The sequence below is a fragment of the Aspergillus pseudonomiae genome (assembly GCF_009193645.1).
Source record: "Aspergillus pseudonomiae strain CBS 119388 unplaced genomic scaffold BDV37scaffold_107, whole genome shotgun sequence".
NCBI lineage: Eukaryota > Fungi > Ascomycota > Eurotiomycetes > Eurotiales > Aspergillaceae > Aspergillus > Aspergillus pseudonomiae.
Genome location: NW_022476099.1, coordinates 63,667 through 80,769, shown reverse-complemented (window position 1 = coordinate 80,769; position 17,103 = coordinate 63,667). Strand labels below are relative to the sequence as shown.

At 50.4% G+C, this 17,103-nt stretch overlaps 5 protein-coding genes across 5 annotated transcripts; 2 read left to right on the top strand and 3 right to left on the bottom strand.

The window, feature by feature from the left end:
* Window positions 1–239: 239 nt before the first annotated feature.
* BDV37DRAFT_15682 (putative transcriptional regulator (Cti6)) lies at window positions 240–2,656 on the bottom strand. The gene is made up of 4 exons (XM_032079084.1): window positions 1,889–2,656; window positions 1,452–1,730; window positions 1,111–1,367; window positions 240–1,053 (listed from the first exon to the last, which is right to left on the bottom strand). Exons 1-4 carry the CDS (start codon window positions 2,494–2,496, stop codon window positions 353–355), a joined length of 1,845 nt encoding a protein of 614 aa, XP_031936290.1. The 5' UTR covers window positions 2,497–2,656; the 3' UTR covers window positions 240–352.
* A 1,647-nt stretch (window positions 2,657–4,303) lies between these two features.
* Window positions 4,304–7,524, top strand: BDV37DRAFT_261981 (uncharacterized protein). Its single transcript, XM_032083377.1, has 3 exons — window positions 4,304–4,962; window positions 5,112–5,876; window positions 5,941–7,524. Exons 1-3 carry the CDS (start codon window positions 4,947–4,949, stop codon window positions 6,846–6,848), a joined length of 1,689 nt encoding a protein of 562 aa, XP_031936289.1. The 5' UTR covers window positions 4,304–4,946; the 3' UTR covers window positions 6,849–7,524.
* Window positions 7,525–7,927: 403 nt separating this feature from the next.
* BDV37DRAFT_15616 (uncharacterized protein) lies at window positions 7,928–9,053 on the top strand. Its single transcript, XM_032079074.1, has one exon. The coding sequence runs from the start codon at window positions 8,138–8,140 to the stop codon at window positions 8,807–8,809; it is 672 nt and encodes a 223-aa protein (XP_031936288.1). The 5' UTR covers window positions 7,928–8,137; the 3' UTR covers window positions 8,810–9,053.
* An 89-nt stretch (window positions 9,054–9,142) lies between these two features.
* On the bottom strand, window positions 9,143–10,638 carry BDV37DRAFT_275679 (uncharacterized protein; the record flags this gene model as incomplete). Its single annotated transcript, XM_032085435.1, has 5 exons — window positions 9,143–9,220; window positions 9,301–9,695; window positions 9,768–10,224; window positions 10,300–10,493; window positions 10,533–10,638. 5 exons carry the CDS (start codon window positions 10,636–10,638, stop codon window positions 9,143–9,145), a joined length of 1,230 nt encoding a protein of 409 aa, XP_031936287.1.
* A 2,636-nt stretch (window positions 10,639–13,274) lies between these two features.
* On the bottom strand, window positions 13,275–17,074 carry BDV37DRAFT_261974 (transcription factor domain-containing protein). Its single transcript, XM_032083376.1, has 6 exons — window positions 16,727–17,074; window positions 16,216–16,626; window positions 15,871–16,161; window positions 14,778–15,819; window positions 14,309–14,724; window positions 13,275–14,244 (listed from the first exon to the last, which is right to left on the bottom strand). The coding sequence occupies exons 1-6, from the start codon at window positions 16,857–16,859 to the stop codon at window positions 14,018–14,020; spliced, it is 2,520 nt and encodes an 839-aa protein (XP_031936286.1). The 5' UTR covers window positions 16,860–17,074; the 3' UTR covers window positions 13,275–14,017.
* Between the last annotated feature and the right edge of the window lie 29 nt (window positions 17,075–17,103).

Here is a 17,103-nt window from a genome sequence, read left to right as displayed (position 1 = left end):
CGTCCTAGAAGCAAGGCGTCGCCGCACCCGAGAAAGAAACCAATATCGATAGTCAGTATGGAGTATATCCAAAGTCAGTGTGACTGTAACGCCGTTTCCCGTGAAGAGGATCAAAGCAAAAATCATATTAAGCAGAAAAGTGTACTAATGCCGTAAGTTTCACGTAACGCCGCGACCGGTCCAAGTTGAGACTGTTGCTCCAGTATCCGTAATATACATATCCACATGTTGAGAAGAGACGAACAGGGTATCGTACGCATCAAAAAGCATCCCTGGTGGAAATATTTGCCCAAGAAAAAAAATTGGATCACATGAGAAAGGACGAGAGAGGAACCCAAAGCAAGAATTGTTGTCACCTCTCGCCGAATTTCCCATACTCTTGCTGCCACTTGAGGAGGTGCCGTGTGAGCACGTCCATCATCTCAACACTGCTTAAGTCCTTGAATTCCTTTTCCATCGATACGGCCCCAGCTTCACCATCAGTGGTAGCTGTACCAGAGTCTGCTTCGCTGACCGTCGATGCCATAGCATTCTCAAGCTGCTCACTCACAGCCTTCATGAGGATGCCGTTAAGTCGGTCACTATTAATCCCGGGAGGTGTAGTACTCTCACCGGCGGACGCCATTTCCACTTGCATTCGGGAGATGAACTCCAGAATGGCGGCAACGCGTCTCTTCATTTCATTCATAGTAGTTCGTTGGTTCACATATCGTGGTCTGCTAGGCTTCCCTGACTCACTGCCGTTCAAATATGTCCCGTTGGCCCCACCCACTCGAGGTGAATCTCCGTTGGTGTCGTGGGACTGTCCGCGCCGTGGGGAATTCATCATGAAGCTTGAGTCTCCATTGCCATTGACATCACGATCTCTGGTGTATTGATTGCGGCCCACTCGTCCACCACGGCGGGCGGGCGGCCGACCGGACTTCCGTGTAGATGGACGGGAAGGTGCAGGTTCTGGAGCAGGAGCTGTTGTCTCCGGACTCGGTTGTGGTGGTTCTGGATTAGTCGCAACTGTTTTTGTTGGCGAAACCGCTTCGTGGTCCGAGTCTGCTCCTTTACAAACATTAGTCTCGCAGACACGACAAGGCACAGAGTTGTAGCGCTACTAACCGTCACCTTTCCGTCGATCTGACCTTCCCTTTCTACGGTTTGTCGCCTCTGGCGGTTCGACCTCAGGCTCCTCAGCATCCTTGGTTTCCTTGTTATGCTGGCTTCGGGATGCAGCTCTCTGTCTTCGAGTCCCGTTTGTGGCAGCCTTGGCCTTTTCGTCTTCTGATACGGGCTGGGATACCGAATTACTTTGTTTATTTGAAGCAGCCCCGGGCGACGGTGAGCTTGTGCGCTGACGCTTCGCCGCTTGTTTGTGACTGGAGTGCGTCTCCGTTAGCAATTCATTCTCAATCGCCATTTATCCAGGCGGAGCTACCCCACTCCATCCCATATTTACTTACGCTTCACTATCACTTCGACTTCTTTTCCCTCTCCGAGCTGCAATCTCTTCTGAAGCTGGCTTGGTTTCCTCCTTGCTTTCCTCGATTGCACGACGAATCTGCTCTTCTTCGTCGTAAGCAGCGTCGCGACTGTTCATCGTCGACCGACGCTTAGGATTAGTTGGATCATTTTGTCGCGATTTGGAATCTTTCGCCCGCTTGGAATTATCGCGGGACGAGTCTCGGGAGGAAGAAGCAGGGGAGGGCGGGGCGACTGGAAGATACTGAGACGAGTATTGCCTGCCAAATGGTAAGCGAGTGCCACAATGGTAATGTTGGGATGCTCGATGATTCCAGTGGCACCTCCCCACAGGAGAGGCGCCGGCTTCGGGGATAAGGACGAAAAAATATTTTTTAAGTAATGGATGTAAAAACCTGAAGAACGGTGGTGGACATACCCATTTGGCTCGTGCTTTATTCTGTGAAGATCTTTGCGGCATTGTTCACAGAAATATTCATCGGGGCTCATGGCCTCGTCCATGATTCCGACACAGCCACCATGCTGCCAAACTTTACATTGATCACACTGAATGAACATACTTCCGATATCATCAGACATTAAGTCTGACGAGTCCGCAGAGAAGTTCAAGATGGGGTCATCTTTAACTCTCCCATGCAAACCATTGCGACCGAGGAGGTCCCGACGAGAAGGGGGCAGGCCTGGGTATTCCTGTTGGCCACAGAGACACCTGGTTATTTCCTCCTCCTCCTCTTCTTCATCTTCTTCGCCCTCCTCTTCCTCCACCTCAGCAATCTTATCTATATCTTCGTCTCCCCGGGCGCGCTGGCGCTGCCTTGTTTGTGGGAAGTCGAGTTTGGAGGCGTCGGCATCGTCGATGGATTGGGAGCGGTGGCCCGACGACCCCTGAGGGGACGGATTCTTAGCGTTGGAACGAGTACTTCTCTCGCGAGTCAATGAGGCGGAAGAACTCGAGGAATTCGTGTGTTGAAGTATGGCGGGAGAGGGTTGGGAGGTACGGGCACGAGAGGAGCGACGAGGAGTCATGGTGGAAGGTGGCGGGTATATAAGGTGGGATAAGGATAAGAGATTCTAATCTGACAGTATAATAGCCGTGAGAATGCAAAGATACACGATGATATAGCTATAATGAGTCGGCAGAGGGCGATGTCGAGCAGACGCTGCCCGTGGGCAAGCTGTCGCACGCGAATGGAGAGCTGGGAGTTGAAAGCGACTCGTACAAGAATGAAAAAATGATGCAGAGGAAAAGCAAAAGTGCGTGGGAGAAGGGAATAGGAGCTGGCAATTGAGACAAAAGGATGAGAAGATCCAAAAGCAGCGACAGCGAGCTCGCACCAAAGCCGAGGACTACATAGTCTGAAGGGTGGGGGGAAGCTTTTGTGAGAAAAGCGAGCGAGCGAGAGAGAAATCGAGTGAGGAGAGCGAGAGAAGCGGAAAGCGAGCAAGACTGAGTGAGTGACGGGAACGGTTACGGGCGACCGATTGCTTGCCATGCCAGAGTCTTCATTGGCTGCCGTCCGGTCCGCCTTCTTCCCCGCTTTCGCTCTTCCTCGCGATGTGAACTTTCGACGCGACACCCACGAGCCCATTTTACCAAAAATTTCCTTTAATTCAAGGAGGGTCTCGGCGATTTTCCTTTACCTTTCTAATCACTAACATGGAGGTTTGCATGCTCTAGATGACCTATTACCGTCTATACCTAACCTTCTAAATGGTAAGGGTGCTGAATGCGTTCCCGCGCTCATGATGGAATTATCTCCGTCCATTTCCAAAACCCCGCGCTGATAACATCGTCATCCTGTGATCGACTCTCTACATTCCTTTCCTCCCGTCTCCTTCCTATTATTAGGCTACGGAACGAGTCTTCTGTCGCATTCGGCTACAGCTAACAAGTGTTTGCAAAATACCCTACTTCAAAGCCTTCCCCTGCGAAAATCTCCGGTACCGCTTAGCTTGACACGAGCCCAAGATGGCATCCCCTTCAGAGTGCAGTCCAAGTCCCACGATTTCCACAAATTTCACACCCCATCAACCAATAGGCGCAACGCTATCTGCGAGACTAGACAAGTGCATGCTTCGGGATGCAGCTGATAAAACTGTTCATTTTTTACGAACTCTTTTCCCGTCACCTATCTCTGGATGGCAAGTGAGTGCGATCTCGTCGAGGATGTCGATGGATGTGAGACAGACCAAAACATGCGTGAACTGTGGGAAAATACTGGTACTGGTATCTTGATCCCAATTTGTGTAAGGGAAGGCTCAACGCTAGCTGTAAACCCACCCCGTCACCTGGATAATCAAGTCTCAGAGCGCACGCATGGAACTTATGGATGACACGTGTGTGCCTTCCAACAACCCAATCTTCGTGGGAACGTTAACTTGGACCACACAAGAAACTCCAACTTGTTCAGGCTATGGTACATACTTGTAAGACTATATGGTGGATGATACGGAAGGAGCGAGCCAATTCCTTGCAGCTATGTGAGAGTTGAGATAACAAGGGGTGATAGTAGAATAGACATTGGGAGTGTCAACCGGGAGATCGGCGACAGACCAGTGTCAAGGTAACACTAGTTATGGAATTAGAATTTATGATATATGTCTTAATCCCATCACGGTCTTACTGTGAAGAGAAAAGCGAATTCCAAGAGACGGGTATTGTCTCCTGTGACATGAGTGGATATTAAATTGACAGCCGACATGCGGATGATGTCCCCAACCCAACCGGGATTAGCGGCCCGTTCTGGCCTGAGGCACAGACGCTAACTAGTCCGCAGCTCCAGATGAACATTAGTTATTATTATTAACGACGAAACGATTCCACACCCCTCCGCCTTCTTCCTCCCCTATACTTCCCCCTCGTTTCCCGTTTCCATTTCCCCCTTCTCCGATTGTTTGGATTGGCCAGTCATTTCTTCTTAATTATTTTTTTTGTCATTCCCTTTCCTTTCTGTTCTGAGGTGACGGTCGGGGTTTGTGCCGGGGTCCTTCCTTACCGACAACTTGGGCTACCAAAAAGTCTGCATCGGCGGTGTCGGTAAATAGTGCCCTTGGTGAGTTTCTTCTATTCTTCTAGACTGTCTTTCGAACTGTCCTTGGCGTTTGAGGCCGGTGGGAACCTGGGAGAAATTAGGCACCGCGTCTCCGATCTTAGTCTCGAGTTGTGGTTGGCAGTATTTGAGAACATGACAACTGACAGTGGGTATTGGGGTTTAGGATCATCTCCGTATTCGTCCTTTCTTTCCACCCTCACCATAACAGGTCTGGCCACAAAGAATATCACTCTAGATAATTTCAAAGAAAAGGATCCTAGCACTCACTACATCCCAAAAGAAAAAAAAAAGAAAAAAAGAATATAGAGTGAAGGAAGTGGGGGAGACTTAGTCGTATTCATCATCAGCAAACTGGAGTGTCAGGAGACAAAAGCCCGTGTGGCTGTGGTTGTGGAGGTTCAAAGAGACGAAGACACTGGCATAATGACTGCTACGCTGAGTATGTCCTTTCACCAAGGATACCTACTCCTCTGGGGGATATCATCTGGCCTGGATATGTGTCATTTCAGGAGATTGTCCCAGGGCTGGATGACAAGCTCCCTAGAGAGGATCTGCTGGTTGTTCAGTTGCTGATACTGTCGCCCGCAGATGGGATGTATAACACAGCCCCAGATACTCCGTCGCCTGTTTATCCGGATAGGCTGATCCGTCCCCTTCCCAAGCGTACTCTTCGCTCTCGGCTGTCTTCCGAGGCGGCCGAGTCCATCCTCTACCCCCCGGCTCCCCCAGCGACACAACTGTTCTACGGAACGTGTACAGATAATGGAGAAGCTGTGAATGAGTCTAAGGTTTATGTACAGCAGTGTGACGGCCCTGAGCAGACCCCTGAGCGCGACCACCACCACCCTTATGAGAACGGTTTTGACGCAGAGAGCGGCGACGAAGATGGCCCAGTGGTTGTGCGCCGCAGTGCTGGCTTTCGTGAATCGTCCTCGTCCCCGACGATGCCACCAGGACACCCGGGTAACGGACCACGGACGCAAATCAAGTCATCCTCGGCAGGTCCCGACGGGTACGATGCCTTTGAGAACACTAACAATAAGAAGAAACGCAAGATCCCCACACCGGGAACTCTGGCGGGTCACCACTCCACGCTCTCACCTGAATTTTCCAGCATGGGCCTCGCAAGCTCCGCACCTACATCTGGGGAAGGAAGTCATGTGAGTACTTTCTATGGCACTGGGAGTCCTGCATCCCCAGTGTCCAATGGTCTTTCCGGTGCGGGGAGAGGGCGTCTTGGGCGTCATGGCGCTCGTAGCAGCACAAGCAGGGCTTCGCTGTCTCTCCATACTCAGGTTAGTTGGCCACAAGGTCGGACGTCAGGTCGCCGCGACGGGGTTCTGTCTTCACCAGGTAAGTAAAATGTGAATTCGGACATCCTCCCTTCCTAGGGAACTTTTCTCACATCTTGTTGCAGTTGACTCTGCAAAATCTGATCAAGGAATCATTTCTGCTGCTATAGCCAATGCTGCAGCCTCGGCATTCTCCTCGCCTCCTCGAGGATCGGGAAATGTTAGCATGTTGGAGCAACAGACTACCACTCCCACAAAAACCCAGTTTACCTTCACGTGTGAGTCCGACTCATCGAAGGGTATGGCACTGCAAGCGCAGAGTCCGTATCCCGCACATCGTTCACCCACTTCCCTACCCCCGGCTGCACAGAACCAGAGAGGGTTCTCTACACAAGGAACGCAGACCAGCCCCAACGCCGTTTCCCAGATAGATCAGCAAGGACAATCGTCACACCGAGCTCCAGGGGCCGATCCGACAACCGCAGGTAAAAAGAAGAAGCGGTCACCTGGGAGTATCTACGCCTTGGCTGCACGCCAGCGAAAGATCCAGCAGCAGTACGCTAACCTTCACCACCCACCGAGCATGGAAGACATCTGGATTTGTGAGTTCTGCGAATATGAGAGTATCTTTGGTCGTCCCCCAGAGGCTCTTATTCGGCAGTACGAGATCAAGGATCGTAAGGAGCGGAAGCGATTGGCAGAGAAGAAAAGACTACTGGAGAAAGCGAAGATGAAAGGTCGGAAGAATAAGAAGGCGACGAAGAGCGCGACGAAGAATGCGGCGGCTCAACCAGCGGCGTATGATCAGGGATATGACCGGGCGTCTGTCGATCATTCCTCCATGGGTGGGGCAGGACTGCATGACGATGACTATATAGCAAATGAAGACGACGAGGAATCAGTTTCTGCACCACCCCCAGCGCCGCCTGCACCCCCGACGTGCTTTAAGGCTCCGCTACCACCGGGGAATCAGACCACGGCCACAGCCGGCGCTAAAACTGCGACAGACGGGGGGACGACTCGACCACCCTGACAACTAAATGCGCGGCCCACTGGTGTGGAGTGATGTTTCACCCTTGAGGCCGTGCTTCTTCGTTTCCTTTGTCATCTTCGCGTTATTGTTAGTCTTGGTTTTTGCATGATCGCATCTTAGCCTTTGATCATTCTTCTTTTTCAGCAGCTGGTTGCATAATGAATCCCCACTCAGAGATATTGATGAGCATGATGTCGGCAGTGTAATGCACGGATTTCCTGGCTACTGGTTGTAGACCAGGCTGGTATTCGGTATCGAATTATTTTTGTTATGTATGACGGGCATAGGGAGGAACAATGAATTGTTGGGATGTGTCCTTCGTCTTGGCAGGAGCACAGGTAATCATGGATGGATTGCCATTGATCAGCGATTGAGAAATGGACGTTTGTATGTATGTATGGTTAATCATGACAAGCATTATCCTCCAATCAACTATCTTCTGCAGTCCCAAATTTAGACCATTGATGACGGTCCACCCCAGCGCTTCCCCAATCATCATCCAATCCCAACCACCACCCATTCTTCAGCGCCTACCGAGGATGTACAGACAACATCCAAAACCTAAGCAACATCACTAAGCGCGCGCAACCTCTCCAACGACCCCATAACAAAATCTCCATGTTTCAGCATAGGATACAACCCCCCAAATGAATGGACAGGAACTGCGCAAACTACTCCAAGAAAAAAAAAAAAAAAAAAAAAAAAAAAAAAAAAAAAAAAAAAAAAAAAGAAAAGATACTTAATATAGTAACACTCAAACGACAGGCCAGTCCACAGATAAAGCGAATGAAGACAAAAACAACTGAAAGCCGTATACCCATCCATTGATACCAACAACGACATATATAAGGGCGTAAGTCGACTCCCATCCTCGAGATAGACAATTCACAACTCACCCTCCCCTCCCTCCTTTAAAATCAATCAATCAGTTTCGCCTTTCCTTTGTCCGGGATTTTCTTCATTGAGAAAAAGTTCTTTGAATCCTCTCGTTCGGCACACGCCTTCTTTCTATTATATCCTCCCCATTGTTGGGTCTTAATTAATATCTCTGCGCTGGGTCGCTTCCTTCTCGACCTTGGGAACTGGGGTCTTTTTCTCTCAATTCTTCTGTCTTAGTCTGGGCATCTCCTTCTGCTTCTGGCTATTTACGTACCTAGCCACCTATCCTACCTACCTATCTACCTATCTACCTATTCATCTTTGGAGTTCTCTACAATCTCCTATACCAGCCCAGGGCCACCACACCTAATACAACACACCCACCACCTACAAAAGAACCTCAAACAAAAATGTGGTGGATGCTCCTCTTCAAAGCGTTCAAAATCGGCAACAAAGCCTACAAAACCCACAAAAACAAAAACGGCCATGACGACGCCCTGAACCCCAACTCGATCAACCTCAGCGGGCCCCCACCGCCACCGCCAGCGCCCCTCAAGACCCGCCTCAAAGCCCACAGCCAGCTGCTGCTACACTTCCTGGAGCTCGTCTTCGGGCTCACCGTCGTGGGCCTGTACGGCCGGGACGTGCGCGCGGCGCATAAGAACGGGGATGCGCAGAATGCGAAGTGGGTGTATGCGCTTGTCACTGGGGCGCTGGGGGCGGGGACCGGGTTGGTGTATCTTGGGTATGGGGTTGTCATGGTGAAGTTGGATAAGCTGGGGCGGGAGAGGAGGATGGTGGGTTCGTTGGGGAGGCTTGCGTGGGGGTTTGTGTTGGTGGTTTTGTGGTTGGTGGTGTTTGGGGTGTTTGGTGGGATGTATATTGGGGTTCATGGGGAGGGGTCGGAGGAGGAGGTGTCGAAGACGAAGAGGATGAGGCATGCGGTTTGGGTGGATTTAGTGAACTTGGTGTTTTGGGTTGGGGGCATGGTCATCGAGGGACTGAGGTGGTGGAGGTTACGCGGCGGACGGGGGGTTGGTGGTGGTCTGGAAACTGGGGAGAAGGAGGTTGCTCCTGCTTAATGATGGGGACCTTTTTTTTTTCTTCTTGGGTTCTATGTGGGAGGTGAGCTGGTCTCATGGGGGGTGGTTTGTATAGATGAGGTGGTTGGGTGCGGAAATGATATTTGCCGTGTATTCTACTTGCTCTTGGTCTTCGTTAATACATATCATAGACCCTGAATCTTTTTATTAGCCCCAAGCTACGTCTTGGTCCTCAAAAATCTCTGGTACCCAGTGTCCTCGTCCAAGGCGACAGCTGCTATCCAGGTGTCCACATTATGTCACTGCTGTTCGTCACTGCCCACTGGATCACTTCCGGCCGGTTGCTTTTTCCGGTGCTCTTCAATGAGCAGACTAAGCTGGCTGCGTCCGCGCGTCAGTGAGAAGGGTGTCAATAGAGTTGGGAAGCCTCCAAATGTCGCGCGACCAAGGCTGTTAGTAGAGAATGTTGTAGAACTATCAGTGTTTGGTGTTGGGATTGGGATGCCGGCGCTCGTGGCGGGTGTATCTACAGTCGAGTCCGACTGGGCATGAGATGCATCACTGGCCTTGAATTCAAAAGATCTAGACTGAAGAAACTGGAGTAGTCCGTCTTTCGAGCTCGCTCCCACGGACTTGGCCAGATACTCTTTTTCCAAGCCAACTTGCTCCGTGAAGCGGGAACGAAAGCCCTTATCAACCAGCGACTCTGATGACGGCTGTTCATAGTTCTCCTCCGATAGATATCTTACATCGTAGTGGGTCCAATCGTCCGTGGTAACAAAGCCCCATTTGGGGGGCGTCGGTTTGGTACTCTGTGGGTCTGGCCCTTTATTGGTGAGGATTTCCTTTAGGTTGAGTAGAAACTCGGGTGGCAGCTCTGGTGGCTTGTCGGTTGTATCACTGCTCTTTTCGCGAGGTACGACATCTATGGAGCAGTTAGGAATTGAAGGGGAGCTTCCTTAGAGTGTGATTTCCTAGCCCTGGAACGGCGACTTACGCTCTATGTGCACTGCCTCAGCCTCAGAATCACTAGATTCTTCCTGTTTGGATGGTGTTGTCCGAGCTCCCAGGGTCAGTAGTTTCGCAGTGCGTTGTGGGCTTTGGGTACGGGTACTTGCACCGGAAGATGTCTGTGATGATTTGCGTCGCATGATCACCGGTCGACGCTTGGTATTCTTCCCTTTTACAAAAACGGTCTTAGGCTTCGGAACAGGTCGATCAAATTCTCCCATCAGAGGCTGTGATTGTGGAACTGGAGTTGGGGGGTTGGATGGTTTGCGCGTAATGCTCTGGCCTTCTAGACCGGTAAGGAGTAACCGAGTTGTTTTGTGTGTGTCCCCCGAGGGCGCACTTGATTTTTTCAAGATGGGCTGTAGAGGCGCTCTCCTGGCGCTATTGCCCGGCGTCCCTTGCAGTTTCTCGTCGCTTCCTCTTCCAGCAGGAGACGCTCTTTCCTGGATGGCGGAATTAGAGTCTCTGTCTATACCATGGGAAGGTTGATTTAATGTCGTAGGGCTATTTCTGCTCACTTTCTTCAACTGCTGAAGGGCAAAGCTCGATACTGGATTAGACTCGGATATTTGTTGAAACAGTTTGGCCAACGTGGATCCGTCCAACGAGCCGCGAAGTCGATCGCTACTCCAAATCCTCCAGAAGAAGTTCTCCAGTCGGTATCCAATGTCGCCTTCATGGACCGAGGGGTGCGTGTTGTATACTGCAACATCTGAGTCAGCTTATCGCTACATCGGAGGAAGTGGGCTACCTTTCCACAGTCGCCTAACATCGCTTGTATCCACGATATTCCTGTCGTCCAGCTCCGACGGCACTTTCCTCGTTGTCGACACCAAGCCTTTCGGGAGAGACTCCATCTTGAGCGCAAGGTGGGGGTAAACTTGGCGAGAGGTAAGTACGGAGCAAGTGAAGTGTATCGCAGAAACTACATGGTCCGGGGGGAACGTTGTGGCTGCATGTTTGGGAGAAGGATGTCCAAGGAGCGATGGCGGTAACAGAAATGCATTCACAGATAGGAAGCCTGGCGGTGAATTGAGGGGTGTGGAAAAGAGCACAACCAACGCAGGGGGAAGCGAGCGATACAACCAATGGTAAAGCTTGGTCGATAACTACTAGAGAGACGAGGAGAAATGAGAGGTGGAATACCCTCTCTCGTATTGGGACAAAACCGTTGGCTAGTCCGGGGAAGCCACTGCAAGGGCACGTTGTCAAAGGCCGAGTAAAACCCTGAAGTTCCTCGCAGCACAATGAAGCAATCAAGCGTCCCTTGCCAAGCTCTCCACTCGACCGGCAAGATATTCACACCGTTCTTCAGCCGCAATTGAAGTCTGCAGATGCAGTAGTTTCGAGGCAGGCGAGGCGAGGACTAAAGCAGGCAGAACAAGCGACGATCTCGCTCTTTGTTGCCCTACCCGTTGTTGGGTCTTACCGTACGCTGTATGCAGAGTGAGAGGATGACCAAAGTGGATGATGAGTGGAATTAAAGGCGTTCAATAAAAGGAAGAAAAGGAAAGAAAGAAAGAAGAAGAAGAAAGCTACTGCCGTATCATGGCACCATTGGATAGCTGCCGTTCCCACGAGCTCCTACTGGTCCAAGACGAGATTAAAGAGCAAACGGTGAACAAAGGGCGGTCCACCTGAAGTAAATACCAAAGGTAATGAGCGAGGGATGTACAGTACATGAAGAATCAGTCCGTTGTCGTAGACTAAAACACTTCTGGGCCGCATTTCTAGTAGTTTTGTCCACATCGGGTAAAGTCCTGGGGACTATTAGGTCATGATTGTGAGATGTACTGAAATGTTAACGCGACAATTGGTTTATGCTTTGCCACCGCACTACTACTAGTAGTATTTCGTCGACACTCTCATTGCTCTTTATTGGATCCCTCGGAATTCTAGACATAACGATTCAGGCCCCCTTTCCACGAAATGGGGCCGAACTAAGCAGCAACAGACAGCGGATATCCATCAAAGGCTGGGTGTGGGATGGGCTTCCCGTCAAATGACCGGCTCACCGTTCAGTTCCTAGGTGTCATTGGTGATCCACTTCCTCTTAAAGGATCATGAAAGACCTCAAGCCACATCTGTCCGAGGGTCTTGTCAGACCTAGATTGGAACGAGTTACATGGACGCGGGTGTAGGGCTCCTCCTCCGAGTGATTGGTTGACCAGCTGGGGTACAAACGAAAATCAGCACCGGGTCCTCTCTCTCGGGGAATATCGTTTGTCCTTGCATTATTTCCATCTCCTATCCTGGTCTCAACCAGAACATATCGGGAAAATAAAACCTTCCTCTGGGGGATGGGAAGCACTAAGACCCTGGAAATGATGAACAGACCGAAGGGGATAGGTCATATTCAGTCACGGGGCCCTTATCACCTGATACTGCGGCTTGGTCATTGGGCCTGCCGCATTCCACGTTTCGCCTTACTCCAGATCCCTATAGATGTTACATACGAATTACCGAGACGACGGTCCCTTTCACTCCCTTGCTGGGCAATTCATCGGAAGACCGACAGCCGCGGCAAACATCAACCCCAGAGTCCAGACCTCAGAAATGCCAAAGTCACGGTTCCATGGGAATGGTGCAGCTATATTAAGCACTCATCCTACGTCACTATATCAAAGATTCGAGCATGTCCGACTAACTCAGCGACCTGGAAGACATATTACTCGTGCACAGAGCTAATTTGACCCTAGAGTCCCACAGATGTCGTCCTACACATCGCCCTCAATAGAAGGGAAGGGAAACGGACGATCGCCCTGTCTGAATCCCGATGAATTCGATGGTCGTAACGTCTTGGGTTTCTGAGTGGAAATCATGATATCAGGCTGTTCTATTACCCGACACCCAGCCTTACGCAACAAATCACTATCCTCTTCCGCCAATTCTATATTTCATTACTCCACTTCCCTTCTAACTCCACTTTCCCTTCAGAAGTTCTACCCAAGGCTGAACCAAGCAAGGTAAAAGGAGGTAAAACAAGATAAAACAAAACGAAGATAAACAATTAAATCTCAAAATCAAATGTAAAAAGTGCATTAAATTTTCCTGTCTTACAAAGCAATGGCATAGAATGGGTGCTATCGCATTGCATTGAAGAAACCACAAATCAATTAACTCTACAACCAATAGGCGAGATGGCCGAGCGGTCTAAGGCGGTTAGTACCACTATCAATCTCACATCTTCTCAAACATTCACTAATAATCTCTCAGCTGGAGTAAGGTTCCAGTCTCGAAAGGGGCGTGGGTTCAAATCCCACTCTCGTCAACATCTTTTTTTTCCTTTCCCTGGCTGGGTTATCTTGATATTCACAGTCGGCTTATCCTTTTTTTTTATTTCCTTTTGCTTTCTGCCCTATTCCCTCTTTAACCTTCTCCCTTTCCCTACCTAGTATTATTTCTAAATTTATTTTATCTCATGCATCTAAATACCCAGTATACCAATGTTAAGGCTATATCTATATCCTGAAATCATTTTCAATTGTCCGAAATACAATCCATGATCACAATGAAGCCTGTGCATAAGGTCGAAGTGCCAACAAACGTCTGTTGACATAGAACAATCACTCGCTTAATAATAATTCTAGAGTGCGCTCCTAACTATAACTAGGTGCGTATATATGTATCCAGGAAACTGTGCCGGCACCCACCATTGTTACCTCCATGGTACTTATGAGTATGACCGAAGATCTGCACATGCTGGTATAGCACATGCTTTCGCCTGCACTCAGTGGGGATTTCGTCGAGCAATAAGTATCCCGACAAGGTAATCTTGAAGCTTTCCGATAGCGCCAAATCACAGGTAATATATCTTCCGCCGATCTGAGTTGGGTTTAAGACAATACGTGACTCTAAGGTGTCCTGTTGAATACCCATGCCCATCTCCTCAGGCGCCCCCTCGACCCGCGATGCGCCAAGATTACCGAATCTTATGGGACTGGAATAGTGTAACAAGCTGGGCTCTCGTCAGAATAGGGCTCTCAACTATCCAGATATATGCGTGACGTTGCAGCCGTACTTGGCTTGGCCACAATATCACCGATTGAACGGGGAGGCAGTGCTCAGTAGGTCGAGTTGGCCCACATGGGGACCCTAGTATGAGCTGAAGAACACGCGGTAGAACCGAAGTTACCGATGCCGCTTTGTTTTTAGGTTATTTGTCGACGCACCTGGTATTGTACCCTGGGGCAAGTAGCGCCCTCTATACCGGATATCAAGACATATACTGATCTTTCAGCCCGGCCGGATCAATGTCAGGTATTTTTCAAGACTCTCTCCAAGAACATTGATAAACGGCCACTGCGTGTTCTTTCGGAATAGGCGGGACCAGAGCTTGATGACTGCAAGTCCAAGGCTGGCAGGGTCCAAGCTAGGGACAGTTTCCCAGTCTTCCAAGTCCATCGAGGAATATGCTTCTTCGACGATACAACGTGTCCAGTTCAATATTCGACTCTCATTATCTAGGCGAATCGAAATTAGCTAACCCGCATTATAAATCCTGATGATTAACCCATGTGTACATACCACTCAAATTCTGGTCAGTCCCCGTCTCCGCTAAAGAGAGGAGCCACTTGCTGAGGAGGACAGCACATTCAAGACTGGCAATCGAGTGGCGGACGCTCCAAAAGAACGCTTGACTGCGCGCAACATGATCGATTCCAAGCCGCACAGGGATACTTAGCGCATGCGCTGAATATATAAGTGCAGGAGTCAGTCGATAGCTTCTTCCAGGCCGAGGTGATCTGTGCAACGCAGAGGCTATACGGTATGGGTCCCTTGTCTCGAGTTGGCGGTATGGCCCCAGATTCAGGGAAAGGCGAACGTAGGCTAATCCTAATAGTGAACTCGAAGTAAAGGGGATGGGACCGTTATCATTGTGAGGATCAAGGCTCGATTCTGGGGCTTGTTGCCAAACTGAAGTCCAGGACCGGAGAGCTCTCCTAGTGAGGAACGTCAATGGCTGGCCAAAAGACATAAGATAGGGGCAACTTACTCGAGTTTATTCAGCTCTTCGGTCGGTAGCGCAAGGGCTTGGTCTCCGGTCGGTAAAGAGAGCTCACTCACAAGATGGATGCGCTGAAGAAGACCGTGAAGAAGAATGTAGTTTCCAAGTGGCGCAGGGATCGGATCTAGCAGGACTGTCGTCCGCGATGGTTGTAGTAAGAGTGCTAGAGCGTCCTGAAAGAACAGCTGTTGAGCGCCGACCTCTTTCTGAGCAAGCTCCCATTCCTGGGCGGTGGTCGCTTTCCACTCCTTCGTGGAACAGGGTAGTCGCAAATGGACCTCACTGCTGCGAAGTACCGGGTAGATGTTGTACGCTATACTATGGACATGGACGAAGCAGAAGGAAATGAACCTAGTACGTCGAATTGATTCTTCTTCCGCCCACTCATGCCACTGCATGGGTGAGTGTCTTGGGGCAACCGTAATGTTTTCAGTCAAGCCGAATTCGCGCAGGCACCGCACCAACAGGCCTTGTAAACTAAAAGCTTCTTGAACCAGTTCAGACTTCTCCCATGTGGCGTATCCCATTAAGGTGAGCAGGGTGCGAATGGTTTCGATTTGTCTCCACGCAATCATTCCGAGATCATTCTCCGAAGGAGAGAGTGCTGTAGCTTGACCTGCTTGTTGGGATAGTTCACGGATGCTATCTAACGGTATTTGGATGATACCATTATATGTTGCCAATGGGGCGTGTGTTTCTTTTGACAGTTTATGCAGTACAATTGCCTTGGAAGCATAGAAAAGCCGTTCTGCGTTCCGGTGCTCAAACCGATACTGGGCACCTATTGTCATCAAGGCTAAAACAAGCTCAGGGGCGCGCTCATTGATTCGCAGTGTTGGAAGATGTAGATATGGTAGATGAGGATGAAATCCATCAAAGAAAGATGTCAGATACCTTGTTAACGTATGCCGCGACGGGAGGACGAAGTCAGGGATAAGGTGGCGATGCTCTTCTAGGGAAGCGGCAAGACGTAGCCGCTGTTCTTCGCTAACCCTCGGTGGAATGACCTTTGTGGAATGTTGAGGAGGCTCTAGAGAAAGTTAGTAACCTGGATCTCAACGGAACTCGGTGGTCTGCTCACCATAGTCGGAAACCGTTCCTAAGCTTTGATCTTCAGAAGGTACCGAGGGTAGCCAGGATCGGAAGGGCGAATCAGCGCGCGAGCGCTCCGCCTGGCTCCGACGAGAGGTACCCTGTTGCGGCTCTCTAGGGTTCCTGACCGGGTCAGGCACGTCCGCAGGAACTGTGCCCTGAACCTGAGGTACTTCCCTCAGGGCGGGAACCCATTCTGAAGGCAATCCAATGGAGTCCAAGAAATGGGTGAATTCTTGGAAATGATTAAGCTCCTGCGGAAGATACGGCAAGGGCTGGGCTAGACAGGGGTTAGCCATATGCCTATCTGAGGACCGTGGTGGATGATACTTACGAGGGGGCTGGGTGTCCCGAAAGCTACCAGGAAGCAGAAGTTGAGCAGCCTGTAAGATGTCCGCATCATGAGTTACTGCAGGATGTGGGCCTAAGCCTGCACTATTACCACCTGCATTAAGCATGCTCTGGCTCTGCTCCAGGTACGGTCCGTGCTGTGGCCCGGACCACTGCCCCATGGGAGGTGGTACGAGAGGAATATCCGGGCGTGGTGCAGGTTGTACATTGTATGGCTGAGTTACCGGAGGGTCTGGTGTACGCCGCACAATCGACTGCCCTGTAGCTTCTTGCTGCGACTGTGAGGTCGGCGATATCAAATTATTCTCATGGGTAATGCGCGTATGGCGCTTTAACAGATCCCGTCGGGTAAATGCAGCCCCGCAGAAACAGACATACGGCTTCTCCTTTGTATCTGCACAGGAATCCTTAATAATGGGCCACTTACCGCGGACAATGCGACATCCGACGTAATTTATTACTTGGATTTTCCACGAGGGCGGGGTCCAACTTACGAGTGCGTACGTGCCGTTCCAGATGTTCCGTTCTCCTGAATGTCCGTCCGCAATGGTCGCAGACACGAGCTTTTGCTCCAACACTCGAGCGACGATTGCCCCGAGGTTGAGGTGAGGACGATTGTGACAGCATCAAGACATTTGGGGAAGTAACACACAGACGATTCGGATAGGTATAGCTCCCCACTTGGAGACAATTGCATGCAAGGGGGGGGGTTCGGGGGTGGGTTGGTGGACTTTTGACTTGGAGGAGGTTGAATGGAGTTTGAGGGAAAGTAACAAGAGAGAAAGATTGACCCCAACACTAGCGCCACTCCGGCAGCCCCACTTCGACTTGCTGACTCCAACATAACAACAACCCGATCGGCTTCATTGGG